This window comes from Nelumbo lutea, chromosome 1 (assembly GCF_056320005.1).
Source record: "Nelumbo lutea isolate HS-2025 chromosome 1, American lotus-T2T, whole genome shotgun sequence".
Classification (NCBI taxonomy): domain Eukaryota; kingdom Viridiplantae; phylum Streptophyta; class Magnoliopsida; order Proteales; family Nelumbonaceae; genus Nelumbo; species Nelumbo lutea.
Genome location: NC_142684.1, coordinates 125411462 through 125429427, shown reverse-complemented (window position 1 = coordinate 125429427; position 17966 = coordinate 125411462). Strand labels below are relative to the sequence as shown.

The 17966-nt window shown below is 39.0% G+C and overlaps 1 protein-coding gene across 2 annotated transcripts in view; it reads right to left on the bottom strand.

Annotated features, from left to right (window-relative positions):
• Positions 1-4553: 4553 nt before the first annotated feature.
• The window catches only part of LOC148877365 (casein kinase II subunit alpha-like), a 34658-nt gene continuing 21245 nt past the window's right edge, over positions 4554-17966 (bottom strand). Inside the window, exons 5-10 of one of the 2 annotated variants that reach the window (XM_088985692.1) lie at positions 15617-15707; positions 14700-14765; positions 5684-5766; positions 5517-5580; positions 5350-5418; positions 4554-5040 (exon numbers count right to left, since the gene is read on the bottom strand). In XM_088985692.1, the coding sequence (XP_088841818.1) occupies positions 4981-5040; positions 5350-5418; positions 5517-5580; positions 5684-5766; positions 14700-14765; positions 15617-15707 (433 nt within the window). In that variant the 3' untranslated portion in view covers positions 4554-4980. The remainder of the gene's footprint in view (positions 5041-5349; positions 5419-5516; positions 5581-5683; positions 5767-14699; positions 14766-15616; positions 15708-17966) is intronic. The other variant, XM_088985697.1, reaches the window with a different exon arrangement.

Sequence of the window (17966 nt, the reverse complement as noted above, 5' to 3'; positions counted from 1 at the left end):
ATATCCAAGATAAGGGAGTATCTTGACTTGGATTGATATTGACGTTTTCTTGAGAGAGGGTATGGTTAAGTTCAATGGAGTCAACTCACAGGGTATGTCTAGGTACTCTTAAGTTTCAATTGCAACAATATCCTCAATTTTCAATTGCCACACTTGAATACCATGAACTTTTAAAAACAGACACTTGGGTCCATCCGTTAAATATTATATAATGTCAATAATATCTTTCTCGCGTATTCTTTATATCATTCTATGGAGTAAAATCATTATTAGAGAATGCCATCATCAAAAAATTTGAATATGTTATTTGTTGTCCATGTGAAAATGTCATTGTAGTGAGATGTTCGATTACCTAAAAATAATCTCAAAAATACATGAGAAGAATATTTTTGGCATTATGTAATGTTTAATTGACGGAACACTAATGGATGGACCTAAGTGTTTATTTTTAAGATTTCAGAGTACTCAAGTGTTGCAATTGAAAGTTCAGAGTACCTATTTGTCATCACCCTATGTTACCTTAGCCAAATTCTCTGAAATTAGATTGGATTTGGATGTAATACACATTGGCCTTACTGTTCTTAAAATGACAAAAAAATTAAGAAACCCTAGGAAGTAAAGCTTATCTGGAAATTTTGCATTTCTTGAGGATGTTTCTGAAAACGTGAGTTTGCATATCATGGTATTTCTGCTAACGTGAGTTTGGGACAGTATGTATGTTCCAAAGAAAGGAAATTTTGATTTTTGGGGGGGGGGGGTCAAGGTTTTATTTGGTTGCAATGCAAATCTAAACTAGATACAAATTTTGCATTGAACAATTGAGGCTCCATTTATTTGCAATGCAAATGTAAACCAGATATGAATTTTGCATACATTTGTTTGTAATTATAACTTGTACTCTTATCTGATTCAAATTTTGCACTTTTCTCTGATTTTGCATCTAAAAAACTGATGCAAAATTTGCACCACCTAATTCTACCTTAGTTCTCCCCCATAGGGACCACATCAATTTGCTTCCTATCTTATTCCTCCCAAACAAATAGCATTCTGCCAGCCTCCATTCTCTGTCATATGTGGGGACCATATCATCTTACTTCATATTTTACTTCTTAAAACAAACAAAATAAAGCCAATTCTGAAACCAGTATTTACATGGGCTTGGATTTGCTACCCATGAGTTGTTCCCATATCTCTACCCATGTGACATTACAGCTGCGCATTGGGGATATCTCCATTATCATTCATGGGAAATGTTCCCAATACATGGTCGTGGTATTTTGTGGCTAGGTATGTGGGAACAACTTGTCGGTAGCAGATCCCAAGTGGATTCACACTCAATCTATTTGCACTCCTATGTCTTTACAGCAGTGCAAACAAACGGAGATTAAGAATTTCTCTCCTATCTTATACAAATTTTGTACTTTTTTTGTCACATTTACACTGACTGGTAATGCAAATTTTATATCCCTAAACGTTTGCACCATCTTCCTCTCACCTAATTTCTCTCATATAAAATGGAGACCACATCATCTTTCTTTCTATACCTCGCTCCCAAACAAATAACCCCCCCACCTCCATTCTCTCTCCTATAAAGCAGGAACTACATTTTACTTCTTACAAGAAACATCTAAAGCAATGGTAAACAAGAATTTACAGTCAGCCTATTTGCACTCTTATGCATTTACACCAGTGCAAGTACAATTCACACTGCAAACAAACTGAGCCTAGGGTATTATAGTCTTTCCGTTTCTTTTGTGCATGCCAAGAACTAAGGCTTTGTTTGGTTGCAATACAAATCTGATCTTGATGCAGAACTTGTACTCAGTTCAAATTTTCAAACATTTGTTTTGTAACTATCATTTTCATTCTTTCCTAATGCAAAATTTGCACCATTTGCCTCATTTTGCACTATGCACTCATTAATGGTACAAATATTGCATCTCAAAAACTGATGTGAGCTGCTACCAACTTCGTACCTTAGTTTCCTTCCATATAAAATGGGGATCACAACATCTTCCTATTTTACTTATAGATGGTACAAATATTGCTTCTGACTGACATGAATTTTTCACCAACTGCTTCCTACCTTAATTTCCTCTCATATAAAGTGGGGACCACTTCATTTTACTTCGTACTTTACACCTGGAAAACAAACAAGTTCATGCTTCTTTCTCTTCACATAACATAGGGACCACTTCATTAGTTCATTATACTTAAAAACAAATTAAAACAAAGTGAAACCTGAATAAAAAGTAAAACAGAATTCACACTCAACCCATTTGCACTCCCACGAATTTTCACTGCCCAAATTTCATTTGTACTGCAAGGATCCTAAAGTTAAAATTCTTAACCATGTAAGTGGGACATACCTTCCATTTCGCATTCAGAGTTCAATGTCTGAAACACAAACATTCATCCTTTGAGTGGCCAAAAAACTAATAACATGTAAAAAAAAAAAAAAAAAACTGAGCATTTGCAAGATTTTCCCCCCTACCTACAAGAACCAAATCAAGTGTATAATTAAAATGAAAAAGGCTTCAAACTTGGTTGAAAATAGCCTCTATCATTATAATCTGAATATTGATTATCCCATGCTAATTGTTGTAAGTTAGTTAGCTCAATCCTGAACCGTTCTTAAGCATACAAAAGAGAGTGGAATATAAACGTTGACAAGGTGGAGTGGCAGAAGAGGATAAAGGTAACCAACCCCCTATATCTGGGATAAGGCCCAAGGACATAAGGCTTTGTTGATGAGCTGTGAATTCCACCAAGGGCAGTAGCGTACTATTAACTTGGGTTGCATCTGATTAGATAGACCACCACCATGGCACCACAGAACTCTAGTTTACAGGCCCATCTTGATGTTAAACCGCTATGCACATTCATATCACTTATCCCTTGAGGTTTCTGAAATATCACCTTCTGTATGACTTATTAATTTTCATTTTTATTTTCACTCTCTCTCTCTCTCTCTCTCTCTCTCTCTCTCTCTCAGGGAGTAGGGACTTATTTGAAAGAAAATCTTTGAGATTCTTATTCCCTTAATCTTAGGATAGATTGTCAGGTCAGAAAGCTCTCTGAAATATCACTAGTCATACTCTTTGTTGATGTTTGATATATTTAAATTCAAAATTAAGTTTAGAGAATATAACAGAAACATAAAGTTAAAGTCCTTGTATCTAGGCTTAACGTAAGCAGTTAAACAGGGATTAGTATGTAGGCTTAATTCTTGGGCCCAAAGAGTAAAACAATGGAGAACTTCTTTGCAAGTTTGTAATAATAATAATTAACTCTAGGGAGGCCCAAGTCCGACTTGAACCCATGCTTTTTAGCCTCTCCACAGCCCAGATGCAACATAGTGAAACTGACTTTTGACCCTGTATCAAACCCTAGGTCATGATGAAACTGGATGAAGTGCCGTTAAAATGGGGCCACCGGCCATAGCAATACATCAAAAGACCGTGGAAGTGGAGCCACAGCGGAGTGGACTTCTCCTCCTTAGACGGACTATATGCCTAATAAGTATATATCCAGCTGGGAACTTGGGACGTTCGTATATTTGCTGGGGAAAAAACATGTTAAACGCACAGTTCTCGCATCTCGTATCGTCTGAAGACCAATAAAATCACGAGAGCAATGGCCTATGGGAAAGTGAATCAGATACATCATCAGTTAGCAGTTACACAACTTGCTTGCGTTCTAAAGGTCTAAAAATTCAGACCTTGGATTGGCCTGGTGAACTGTAACCTTCACCCCTCCATGTGGGACCAATTTGACACACTTGATGATGGCTGCGTTTGTATTGTATGCAATCAACAAGACCACCGTCTACCACCGAGTGGCGAGTGTAGTACATGCCCCACAATCATCCAATCCCTTACTTGCCATAGACAGCTGATGTGGAGCGTTATTACTGGTTACACAGCTCTTACCAAGTTCAGCTAATCCCAGCTTACTGCCACATACTGTGCCCGTGTAATCGAATGCCGATTATACCCAAAACCTGCCTGCTTATATATATACATATATACCCCATACAATAAATGTTCCAAAAAGAGGTGGAAAGTGAAGCAGCAGCCCACGATCCCCAGTCCCCACCTCTCAATTTCTCATGCATTAAGGTTTCGTGAAATATAAAAGAATCGCCTTCACCTGCTGGTGCCAATTTGGCTGGTTGATAAAATCTCCCGGGATCAGATCGAATCCTGCCTGCACCTGGGTTTGGGGGTTTAGGGGTTTAAGAGAGGGAAAGGCTACTCTGTTGTATAGCCAGCCCCAATCAGGCAGGCACACACTATAAGCACATTGAGTAACAAATTGGATTTTTTTATTTTTTTATTTTTTTATTTTTTGCACCTCTTAAAATACCCCCAGCCTACCCTTATAGAAAGATTAAAATCAACTTTCGATAGAGGTGTAGAATATTTACTGTGTACTCATTCACTGTGCTTATAATGCTGTGCCTACTAGGTCCAGACTCAGTATAGGCCCTTGGAGCAAAACAAATAAAATAAAATAAATTCAACTTCAAATATCCAAAACCATATGCTCTATTTGTTTGCAAATATGATTTCATTTGCATTAATACAAATGTACGAGTACAAATTAAAAGGCTGTAAGAAAGTTTTACTTTGTTTTACTTCGTTTATGCCATAAATAAACAATAAAGTAAAATTTAAGACAAAATAAAGCAGAATCTGCATACAATTCATTTCCACTCCCATACTTAGGAACCAGTGCAAATGAAATTGTGTTGCAAATCAACTAGGCCGCAGGTAAAAAATACACGGGGTAAATAGCCCCTTTGTTGCAAACTAAATATTGCAATTTTCGCGACCCCAAAATGAGGAAAAGAGGAGTGTCAAATCATATGGTTTAAAAGCAAACCTACATAAACATGGTTCTCCAAACAAATTACAGCAAGATCACACAAAGCCAAAGAGAAAAGATGGCATTCTTTATTGGCCACTGTAACTCGAGCTATTGGGTACGAGTCCCGCTGCTTTCTGCACTTCTCACGGGATAAAAGTAAGGATGAGCCTGCAATGGCATCAGATGGTTGCTTATAAAACTTGAAAAAAGATAAAGAATATACAGGAAACGCCCTGTTAATCAACCTGGACTGCTTTATCGAGGGAAGAGAACCTAGCATAAAGTCCACCAAAGTAGAACCCAAAAGTGCATTTGAATGGATGTGCTTGTTTCTGTGTGTGCGGATTACAAGTTTCCAATTCATCTGATTTTCTGGTTATGTCCATTCAAAAGGGCCCCAATTTAACAGTCCAGTCAAATGTATCAGTAAACTATATCCTAACAAGAACATAACAAATTAACAATAACAGGTACTACCATTGCTTCTTTTGCAGTCGGCCTCTCTTGGTGGTCATACCGTAGCAACTTGTCAAGAAAGTCGATTGCCTACAGTAAAAAAACATCAAGGCAGCATGTTATTGGACTATGATAAGAAGGTTATGCAACATTACTCTTGGTACAAATATTTAAGTATTATATCAGACCTCAGGCACTGCCAAATGTTGATTATCGGCATTAATGAACTTAGTCCATGGCTTCCGACCATGTCTACAAAAACAAATAACAAATAACAAAAATTCAGTCAACATTAACACTTTTAATTTCCAAGCAAAACCATGAAATAAATAAAAAATGGGGCTCTATAAAAAACCTTCCAACAAGGGCCTCAAGGTGTGGGTCCAGCTCCAGACGGTATTTTCCCAAGTATGCATTTAATTCATCTGTTCCAAGTACCTGTCAAATCAAAAATCCAGAAAATCATTCTCCTTTTCTATTTTCTGGAGCATTGGAAATTAGGGTTGCACATTCATACATAAGAAAAACAATAAACCCATTGCCGAATTAGTTAAGATATCGTGAGGAAGAAGGTGAAATCAACAAATCTGAAACCAGAACTGCCGAAGCCCAATCGTCGCCGGAAGTGAGGAAGAAGGCGATGCCAGAAACTGTACGGCTCAGAGAGAAGGCCAAAAGCCTCAACAAGTTGTGCACGCTAATCAAGGACAGAAATCTCAACAGCCTATAACTTCATCCGACGGTTAGTATGATCCTCGAAAAAAGCAATTCTGCGAACTTTTAAATCTGGGGGCTGACGAAAGTAATTCGAGGCCTGAAAATTCTTATTAAAGATTGCCTTAAAGAGATGGGTGTGGGACTAGACAAGGAGCTAGGTGTCCTGAGCACACCACCCCCAAGGAAATCCACCATGGAAAATGCCGAAAAGGGTCTATCAGATCGAGGTTTCTCAAATAATTACCTCCAAACCTCGATGGGGAGAGACAGGTTCCTCAAATATCAAGAATGGATCCAAGAAATCAGCAGGAAAACGTCAGCAAAGAGGAGTGTACAGCCTCAAGAAGAAACTTCGAATGTAGATGTAGGGGGGGACAATAGGAGATCAGTCTGAGGAGAAAGAGAGATCGACACAGAGAGAGCAGCTCGGGAAGGAGGGAAGGAAGTAACAGGGGGTTTTTATCAGTTTCATGATGAATTTGAATTTTCTTTTGTGGAATGTAAGGGGTTTTAGGATCGGGAAGAAGGAGAGTGGTGGCGAGTGAGGTGTTGAAAAGGTGGAAGGCAGGGGTGGTGCTCATCCAAGAATCAAAAATTTAAAATTTGGATGCTAGGCTAATTACAAGTGTTTGGAGGGAAGGGCAGGTGAAATGGGTAGGGAAGCCAGCAGTAGGAAGTGCAGGGGCAATCCTAACTATGTGGGATCCTCTTCAGTTCAAGAAGATTTTCCAAAAAGTGAGCGATTTTCAGTAACAATGGTCTTTGAGTTACAAGGGGGTTTACGCTGCCAAGTTACAAATGTTTATGGTCCGAATTCGGATAAGGAAAGGCAAGCCTTCTGGGAGGAGCTTGCAGAGATTATAGGTGACTCATCGCCATCAGTACCCTGGCTGATTGTGGTGACTTCAATGTTACCAGATTTACTGAAGAAAAGTAAGGTGGCCAACGAAGAACAAGAGCAATGCAGGACTTTTCAGAATTTATAAACAAGTTTGAGTTAGTTGATTTGCCTCTCTCAGGTGCGACATTTACCTAGTCAAATAATCAGGTTAATCCAGTGCTGGTGAAGCTGGATAGATTTTTAATTTCGGCTAACTGGGAGGAGAGTTTTCCTGGCACAAAGCAAGAAGCCTTACTGCGCCCCCTCTCAGATCATTTCCCTATCCAACTACAAACAGACCAGATTCAAAAGCATACTCCTTTCAGGCTTGACAACAGCTGGCTTGAGGAGGAGGAGCTGAGGAATGTAATAGCAGAAAAATGGGATGATGTTAAGGTAGAGGGAACGGGTTCATTTGTGCTGGCAAAGAAATTGGGGGCAATTAAGGTCGTCATAAAAAATGGAGATCGGAAAAATCCCTTTAAACTGAGCAAAAGATGATGAAGTGTCTAGAGCTGATAAAGGAAATGGATAAAAGATGAGAAGAAAGAATACTTTCGGAAGAGGAGAGAAGGAAAAGAGATGAAGCAAAGGTTACTTTTGGCAGGCTAGCCTATAAAGATGAGATAAGCAGGCGTCAGAAAGCTAAAGTGAATGGCTTAAGCGGGAGATAGAAACTCAAAATTTTTTCATAGAATGGCAAATGCACGCCATAGAGTCAACAGCATAACCAGACTGGAGTTTGGACGCTACAGTGGGGAGCAGCCAGGTGAAATCCAAAGCATTGCCACTAATTTTTACAAATCCTTGTTTTTGGAACCTTGGAAGCTTCGGCCACTACCCGAAGGGATTCAATTCAAAACCTTAAATGAAGCCCAAAAAGAGGAGTTGGAAAATCCTTTTTCAGAGGATGAAATACTGGAAGCTATCAAGAAAATGGACATAGATAAATCTCCGGGGCCTAATGGGCTGACAAACTTGTTTTACAAGAAATGCTGGACTGTTATCAGAAAAGATGTCCTAAAGGCTTTTCAGGAATTTCACAATTCAGCATCGCTGGTGAGAAGCCTGAATGCCACTTTTATCACTAATCCTTAAAGTGGAAGGGGCAGTGAATCTTAAAGATTTCAGGCCTATAAGCTTGCTGAATAGTTTCTACAAGCTTCTTGCAAAGGTGCTGGCCGAAAGATTGAAGATCTTAGAAAGTGTAATATCAGAAAATCAATGTGCTTTTGTTGGGAGAAGACAGATTCTTGATAGTGTTTTAATTGCTAATGAAGTTATTGATTCTAGAAGGGAAGGAAAGCCAGGTGTTTTGTGCAAGGTGGATCTGAAGGGATGAGAGATCCATCATATGGATGGCCAAACCTTGCAGGTAGGTTGGGCGAAATTTCAAAATTCTCTCTCTCCCATGTGGGAATCACATTCCCTATTTTAGAAAACTGCATTTTCAATGACCAATCTTGAACCCAAACCGAACCAGATCTGAAACCAAGAGGTAGGAGAGGGATGTACCTGATACAAAGTAGCAGTAACTCCCAACAAAGGTGTTCACGCCCAAGGAAAACGCCAAAGACTGCTCCCAGTAAAGAAGACACAGTGTAGGGTGGAGCACAATCAGCAGGATGGTTCTTCAGCAAGAACCGAATTCTTCAACAAGAACTCGATGGAGGGCAGGTGAGCACGACTTCTGATTATCTTTTCTCCCAAAAGATAATATCAAGAACTCTTCTTGATCACTCCTACAGGTGGAGATCGAACTGGTAATGGCGGCAATAGCAGGAGAAGGCAAGAACAAAAGATGGCATCAGTCCAACTGTATGCTGTCTTCTCTCTTGAATCAGTCAAACTGAAGGATGATCTGGAGGTTCGCCCTGCTCCTCTATTTATAGCCTTAAAGAGAGCATCTCCTAACCCCATTAGAAGTTTCCTAATCCAAATCTTGCATTTGGATCTAGACTCTCTTTAAGAGATAAGGATAATCCCTTATCTTATCTACAGATAAAGATCAGCCCTCCTAATCTAATTAGGAGTTTCCTGATCCAAATCTTTATTTGGATCTGGACTCTCTGAGTGGATAGGGACAATCATTTATCCTATCTGTTGATCTAAATCCCAGAACCGCCCCTCTTTAATTAATCTAATTAAGCCAGTTCGAATTGGGCTTTAAGCCCATTAAGTCCGTGTGCTCACTTATCCTCCAAACTGCTGCCCAGTTGGATATCCTTATATGACGTGAGACCCAAACATTGATCTACACATCAGCCACATGGGTTCAGCCCAACCTCTGCTACAAGGCCTGGCCGAATTCATTGTAGGAGACAGTGAATCCCTGAGTCCATCACCATGGGCTCTTAATGGGCCCAACATTTACACTAAATGGTCATTGGGTCAAGCCACCTTATAAAAATCCAAGGACTGTGGGCAAATGCAAGATTAGCCCATCAGGTATTACCTTCAATGGTCTTACACTTAACCTCTCAGCCCATAATGATCAAACACTGCCCGACAATAGAGGACCTCTCCCTCAGGGGACCTCTCCCCCGGCTGCAAGGAACAGTGTTACACTCTTTATTCACATGGATCCCAGGAATTAAAACCTTTTGCAAACATTTTAAAACCGTAATATATATATATATATATATATATATATATATATATATATATATATATATGTATATCTCTATATAAATATATTTTGTAAAAACAAATTTCAACGATTGAAATCGATTACCGGTAGCTTTGGTTTCCATCAGAGAGTGCATCCCCGATCATTCACTTTGTCCGACAAAGGGGCTGATCCTGTCACTATGATCACCCACTCAGATGAATTCTCGGACTGTCCCAACATATCCAGGTTTTGACCCCCTCTAAGGATCTCACTGATTGGTATATCAAAGATAGCCCAATCTGACACCTAGTGCAGTATCATAATCGAGTCTAGGGGTCAGGTGTAACATTCCAGTTTTGCCCATCAATCTCCAAGGTCCAGGGCAATACTGGAATTCTGGTCCAATTCAGGGTTTCAAGAAAACCCACACTGCATGTACCTCAGGTCTCACCCTGGCAATTGAGACAAGCAACCCCAACCAACTTGGCGGCACATCAGTGTCAGCCTTGGTAGGATAAATCTCCCCAAATCTATCCAACAACTGTGAAGATTCTAAACTAACACGGGTCTTATATGTGTCCAGTTTAAGGGTATTACACATAAACACACCATAATAACATGAATCAAATATATACTTTATTCATTTACATTAAATGTCATAATGTACATCATTCTGATTGGAGCTAAGGGCATACACTATCTAACAAGATCTGGAGAAAGCATACGACCATGGCAATTGGCGCTGCCTAGATTTCATTCTTCAAAAAATGAACTTTAGCCAAAAGTGGAGAAATTGGATGGAGGTATGTGTTTCTTCACCAAAACTTTTGGTTGTAATAAATGGGAAACCCTCAGGTTTCTTTAAAATCTCAATAGGCATTCGACAAGGTGATCCCTTGTCCCCTCTCCACTTTTTGTGTGTTATGGAAGTCCTCACTCAATTCATCAATAATGCAGGGCAGGCGGGCCTATGGGAATGTTTTGAAATTATTCAAGGAGTGGAGAGGGTTGAAGTGGTTATTGGGCTGAAGTTGAATTTGGGGAAATCTTCTCTCATTCCGGTGGAGAGGGTTGAAGAGATTGAGCTATGGGCAGAAATCCTTGGATGTAAAGTGAATAACTTTCCCACCACTAATCTTGGTTTGCCTTTAGGTGCAAAACGTTCTTCTGCAACAATTTGGGAGCCGGTGCTGGAAAGACTAGAGAAAAAACTTGCACCTTGGAAGGCAAAATATTTGTCAAAAGGGGGAAGAGTAACTTTGATCAAAAGTACTCTTGCAAATCTGCCGACTTATTATCTTTCCCCCGGTCCTATCCCAAGCTCAATAGCAAAAAGAATAGAAAATTTACAAAGAGACATTCTCTGGAAAGGTTGGAATGATGAGAAGAAAGTCCATGAGGTAGCTTGGAAACAAATTTGCTCTCCACGGAATTCAGGAGGTCTAGGTCTAAGAAGAATCAAGAAATTTAACACAGCCTTATTAGGAAAATGGATTTGGTGGTTTGGAGTGGAAGATCAATGCTGGTGGATAGGGCTGGCAATCTTGACCCCAACCCATTTGACCCACCCACCTTGGAACCCACCCAATTTATTGGTGGTCAATATGGGTCGAGTAACCCATTAGGGTCAGTGGAAAAGGGTCAGGGTGGGTTGCGTCGAGGGTACCCATTAGGGTCAAGATGTTTTGGGTCAAAGTCAACTCTATCTATACTCACCAAATCTCAAAAAAAATGTTGTAGTGATACAAACTCAAGCCTCCTAGCGTGCCCACATCTCATTACACTTCCAAACCACCATGCCACATTTCATTTTGAAATTAAAAGTAAAATAAAATAGATTTTTTTAACTTTCGTGTTTACACACAATTTTATGCAAAAAGCAATTTTACAAAAGCAATTTTATAAAGTAATTTTATGAAAAGGACTTTTACGAAAGCACTTTTACAAAAGTACTTTTAGACGAAGCACTTTTACAAAAGTACTTTTACAAAAGCACTTTATGAAAGTACTTTTACGAAAACACTTTTATGAAAGCATAAAAGCACTTATATAGAAGTACTTTTAAGAAAGCACTTCTATTTAAGTACCTTTATGAAAAGCACTTTTATAAAAGTACTTTTACACAAAAGCACTTTTGTAGAAGTACTTTTATGAAAGTATTGTTATGAAAGCATAAAAGCAGTGTTTTAAAAGCGCAAGGCGCAAAAAAGGCGCAAGGGTCAATTTGCGCCTGAGGTGCAAGGCACAAGGCGAGGTGCGCGCCTTTATTGAAGCAAGGCACAAAAATAAAAAAGAAATGCTAAAAAATAAAAAAAAATGTCAAAAAATTCAAAAAACCTATTATCTAAAAAATATAAAGTTAAATTTTAAAATAATCTTTTAAGAAACCTATTATCTAAAATTAAATTACATAAACATAAGATGTAAAGCATATTCAAATGAGAATTTAAAAATAAAATCAAACATATAAAACATTTTTAAGCATGTAAAACCACTAACTCTTTTTTCACTCAATTGCAATACTTCACATAGCTAATGTAATGTAAAACATATTACATTCCTGATTCTGCGAGCCGCCTTTGTGCCACGCCCCTCGAGGCAAGCCCAAACAAGTCCACATTAGGTCTTAAATTCTTAGTTTTCACACAAATAATAATAATTTTATAGTTTTAATTGCTTTTTAAGAAGACATTTTATTAGGATGAATGAATGAACTACATTACCAAGTTGGGGGTCGAAGCAATTTGGTAATGTGATTCATTCATTCATCCTAATAAAATGTCTTCTTAAAAAGCAATTAAAACTATAAAATCATTATTTTTTGTGTGAAAACTAAGAATTTAAGACCTAATGTGGACTTGTTTGGGCTTGCCTCGAGGGGTGTGGCATGGGGGTCTGGGGGCGAAGCCCCCAGCCCAGCCATTATGTTCAAAAAAAAAGGAAAAAAGCGCCAAATTTTCAAAAGGCACACACCTAGGCTGAGGCACAAGGCGCATCAGGTGCACGCCTAGGCGCACTAGGCATGCGCCTTTTGAAAGGGCTGCGCCTAGGACCTAGGCAAGGCGCATACCCCGAAATGTGCCTTGCCTGTGTGCCTAGGCACGCCTTTTAAATCACTGCATAAAAGTACTTTATGAAAGCACTTTTACAGAAGTACTTTCATAAAAGTACTTTTGCGAAAGCACTTGTATAAAAGTTATGCATTTTTTACATTTTCTGCAACTTTTCTGTTGTTTTCTGCATTTTCTACAATTTTTTGTGCTTTTCTGCATAATTTTTTATTTTTTTTGGTGTTTTTCATGCATTTCCTACAATTTTCTGGTTTTTTGCATATTCTGATTTTTTTCTGCAAAAGTTCTGAATTTTCTATAACTTTTTAGTATTTTTTGGTATTTTTTGCATTTCTGCAATTTTTCTACTATTTTCTGCATTTATCTACAATTTTTGCATTTTCAGATATATGGGTTGAACTGACTTGTTTTTGTCGCGTGGCAGTCTTAGGAGAGAATATTCTCTCAAAATTTATTATTTTGGGTACACGGGCCATCCCGACCAATTTTTGTATTTATAAGTGAGGGTAGGTGGGTGTAGTATGGGTGAGGGTGGTTAAGGATCAATATGGATGGGTCAAGTGGGTCAATATGGGTGGGTTGTTGCAATGCAGACTTCCCCTATGGGTGCTCTTTATGGAAATGTATCATGAAAATTATCCTGTCTTTCCTAAAAGGAATGGGTTTCAAGTTAGGTGATGGGAATAGAGTTCGGTTTTGGAAGGACAAATGGTTGAACGAGATTCCTTTGGAAGAGATTTTTCCCCTTCTGTTCTCAATGGCTGAAAACAAAGAGGCAACTGTGGCTGATTCCTTCAAGTTAGTCCGAGGTGAAGTGGTGTGGAAGCCCAAGTTCCGAAGGGATTTTCAAGACTGGGAAGTGGCTGAGGTGGTGAACCTGCCAAATAACCTAAACGGTTTCTCTTTTCAACCTCAATCAAGAGACCAATGGACATGGACCTGGACTGTTGATGGAAACTTCTCGGTTAGATCCTTTGCTGATGATTTAACTGGTTGTAGGAATGCAGACTTCCCCTCTAGACAAATACGGATCCCATCCGCCCCTTCAAAAGTCAATTTCCTAGTCTGGACCTCTGCGCTAGGACTAAGAGGGGATTCAGCTTAGAGGACTTAGGTTGTGAAAATTGTGGTCGGGTCGAGGAAACTGTGGACCATCTCTGCATTCATTGCGATTTGACTTGGAGAATTTGGTCCCACTTCTTCTCTGCTGTGGGGGTATGCTGGGTTATGCTGAACAATGCAAAGGAGCTGGTAAAAGGCTGGAACCTTCTGGGGTTATCAAAGAAAGGCAAGCTCATCTGGAGATCTATCCCTGCAGCAGTTATCAGCACTATACGGTCAGAGAGGAATAACAGAATTTTCAGAAAAGAGAATAAGAGCCCAGAGGTGTTGATCCAGGGTATAGTGGCTAGATTAGTATCCTCGCTATCAGTCCTTCCTGAGTTTTGTAATCAGAATACATTGCTGATTCTTAAGTCAGTCAGTGTATGTCATCTCTGATCTCTTTATGTGGGGGTGCTGACTTTATGTCTCCTACCGCTTTGTATAACTATTGTCTCCATCAATAAAATTTACTTAACCTTTTTCGAAAAAAAAAAAAAAAAAAGATAACATGGTTAGCTTCATACATATGTTTTGGCAAAAATAAATTCCCATACCCATAATTTGGTATATTTGAATTTTTTTCGTTTAACTCTTGGCCCAGAAAAAAGATTGGATTTTGAAATGGTTATTTTAACTGATCTAAAAAAGGATATTTGCCACCTCTCCAGCCACAACCAAGAAACATGATCAAGAAGTTTCTCCAATTAATATTTATGGTAATGGCATGAAGTCAACAGTTTTGGATATTTTCCCGACTTTGCAGTGTAATAAAGCTTCTCTGAAAGGAACAACTCTAATTAATTGAACAGAAATCAGACGTCCAAAACTTGCACAAGATGTGAATGCTTTCATCAATTGACTCGATATGTGTTGATGGAAGATGGAATCGATTTTTATCCAAATCATTTAGATACCAAATAAAGATGAGCACTTATTCCACCTCATTAAGCAAAGCAACAAGAATTCCAAATTCAGAGTGAACACATACCTTAGCTATTTTGACCAGTTGGTCATAATTATCATGTCCATAGAAAAATGGCTCTTTACGGAATATCTGCATCGAATAAAAGCATAGGAATTGGAATGAATATTGAAGAAACAGTACGCATAAATCAGCCCAACATAAAAATCAAAACCACCTTAGCCCATCCTCCCACCATTGGTGAACATGGAAGCTTATCAAGATCCACTATCAGTGTCATCAAGGAGATCAACCACCCCATAAATCAGCCAAGGTTGAAAGAATTGAATTAATAAACTTCTTCTAGATAGCCCAAACTCTGTCACTTCGAGACCAAAAAGAGGGCAGTATAGAAATATTCCCATGCTGTCCATCGAATACATCTTTCAGCCTGATCTCCACCCTCTATGGACATTGTGGAGGAACCCTTCTTAAAATGTTTGCACTACTCAAATCAACATTCTCACTTCTGCTTTGTCCACACCTACTCAATAGGTGCTTCCCTCTAAGGCAGAATGCTCCCCTACCAATGCAATTTTACATCCCACAGCTTCAGAGATCCCTCAACCCCATTCATCCTCAGTGCAAGAGCTCTTGATCGGTAGGTTACCATGGACTCTTTCAAGGGTGGCTGCTTCTAGGCAAACCTCCAAATAATCAGTGTCACTATAGAGATCCTCCACCCAAAGATCAGCCAAGGTTGAAAGAATTGAATAAATAAGCTTTTTGGATAGTCCACTAAAGAGAATTCATGCGTAGGATGGTAAAGAACATTCCACCAGGCTGATTTTATGGCTATGGTGACAAAAGATAAAGATGACCTAGAGATTTGGAGAGCCTATAGAAATTTGACAGGTGGGAACTGGAGAAATTGAAATTTTTATAATGATACCACATCATGATGTACAACTTCCACCAAGGACAAGAGTATGAAGAAGGCTCACCATTCCAGCAAACATACAACCAAGGCTCCACAAGTCCAAAGAGTAATCATAGTCTTGTAAATCAACAAGAAGCTCTGGGCCTTTAAAATACCTGTAACAGAGATGGAAAGGCATGATAGAGAGATGAGTAAATGCAAGGCCACCAAAGCTAAGTCAATCAACACCACTGAAAGGATATAAGATAATACTCTTGACTATTAAATTAGTTTCATGTGAATGACCATTATCTCAGATTAGTAATGGAAACTAGAAAACCAGGCCTGAAAATTTTTGTACGTGTATAGGTTAAACCAGCCACTTGAATCAAGTAGAGCAATTGGAGAATATAAACTTGAATGCTCTCAATTAGAATGGCATCAATGCTTCAATATTAAACTAAATACATGCCACTAACAAAACATTAATAAGGTGACATTAGAACATATGCCTATGTTGAAGGTGCTAGCTGGCTCAGTTTGTAAAGTCAGTGGATGTGGTTCCCACCTACCTGGAACAAGATCTGGACTCAACCCCCCCCCCCCACCCACCACCAAGTTTCCCTACTCCCTAGCAAATAAAAGGAAGAGCATATGCCTGTGTTGAGGGAACATATCAGTCTAGAAGATGCTTCAGAAGAGATTATTCTTAGGTCCCTTTTTTCTGTAAGCTACAGTAAATTGTTAAAGTGATGATGAAGCAAACTCCACACCTTCAAAAGACATTTGAAGGAGGGGGACAACACAACCAGCCTCAAGGCTGGCATACAATTCGCTTAAAGATGCACATGCATTTCACTTCCAAAGCAATCCCTAGGGGTGTCAATGGACCAGGTTTGGGTTGGACCCGTCCGAATCAAAATCAATTTAAACGGGATGGGCAAACCAATAGGACATATTAAATTGGACAAGTCCGGACTTAATGGTCCAAAGTCTTTATTGGATTGGATTGGATTGGAGTGATCCATCAGTAACGGATTATATTGGACTGAGTCGGACTGAATCAATATCAGTCAAATTACAAAAGAAATGGGTACGGGTGTCAATGGACCCGGTTTGGGTTGGACCCAATCTAATTAAAACAATTTGAACAGATTGGATGGTCCAAACAATGAAGTGGACCATTCCAGGATGGTCCAAAGTATTCATAGGATTGGATTAGACCTGGTCCTGTGTTTTAAAACGTGGAGGCGTGAGGCGTAAGCCTCCCAAACACAAGGAGGCATAAGCCTCCTTAAGAGGATGGGGGTTATGAGGAGGATGAAAAGGAAGGGGGGATCTCATTTTTTCTTATTTTTAATAAAAAATCTTTTATATTAAGAAGTCACTGAAGTGGAGCAAGACCCCCCCTAAAGAAAAAAAAAACAAAATTTGATAAAAAAAAAATTGATGCTATTAATGGACCTGCAAAATGAAATTAAATTCTACTGTATGTGTACAATACTAGAAAAGTCTTCTCAAACATGTTCTGGTTCCTCTCTTTCTCTGACTATCAATGCTGAAACTATTCACAAGGGTTGTACTTCGAGGGTAGTGACACTTGGGTCCCTAAACTTTCATTTGCAACAAAGAGCTTGTTAGACAGTGTATGCCCTTAGCACCAATCAGAATGATGTACCTTATGACATTTAATGTAAATGAATAAAGTACAAATTTGATTCATGTTATTATGGTGTGTTTCTGTGTAATACCCTTAAACTAGACACATATGAGACTCGTGTTAGTTTAAAATCTTCATAGCCGTTGGATAGATCTGGGGAGATTTATCCTGCCAAGGCTGACACTAATGTGCCGCCAGGTTGGTTGGGGTGGCTTGTCTCAGCTGCCAGGGTGAGACCTGAGGTACATGCAGTGTGGGTTTTCTTGAAACCCTGAACCGGACCAGAATTCCAGTATTGCCCTGGACCTCAGAGATTGATGGGCAAAACTGGAATGTTACACCTGACCCCTAGACTCGATTATGATACTGCACTAGGTGTCGGATTGGGTTGTCTTTGATAATGCCAATTAGTGAGATCCTTAAAGGGGGTCAAAACCTGGGCATGTTGGGACAGTCCGAGAATTCATCTGAATGGGTGATCATAGTGACAGGATCAGCCCCTTTGTCGAACAAAGTGAATGATCGGGGATGCACTCTCTCTGATGAAAACCAAAGCTGCCAACAACCGATTTCAATCGTTGAAATTTGTTTTTACAAAATATATTTATATAGAGATATGCACACACACACACACACACACACACACACACACACACACACACACACACACACACACACACACACACACACACACATATATATATATATATATATATATATATATATATATATATATATATATATATATATATATATATATATATATATATATATA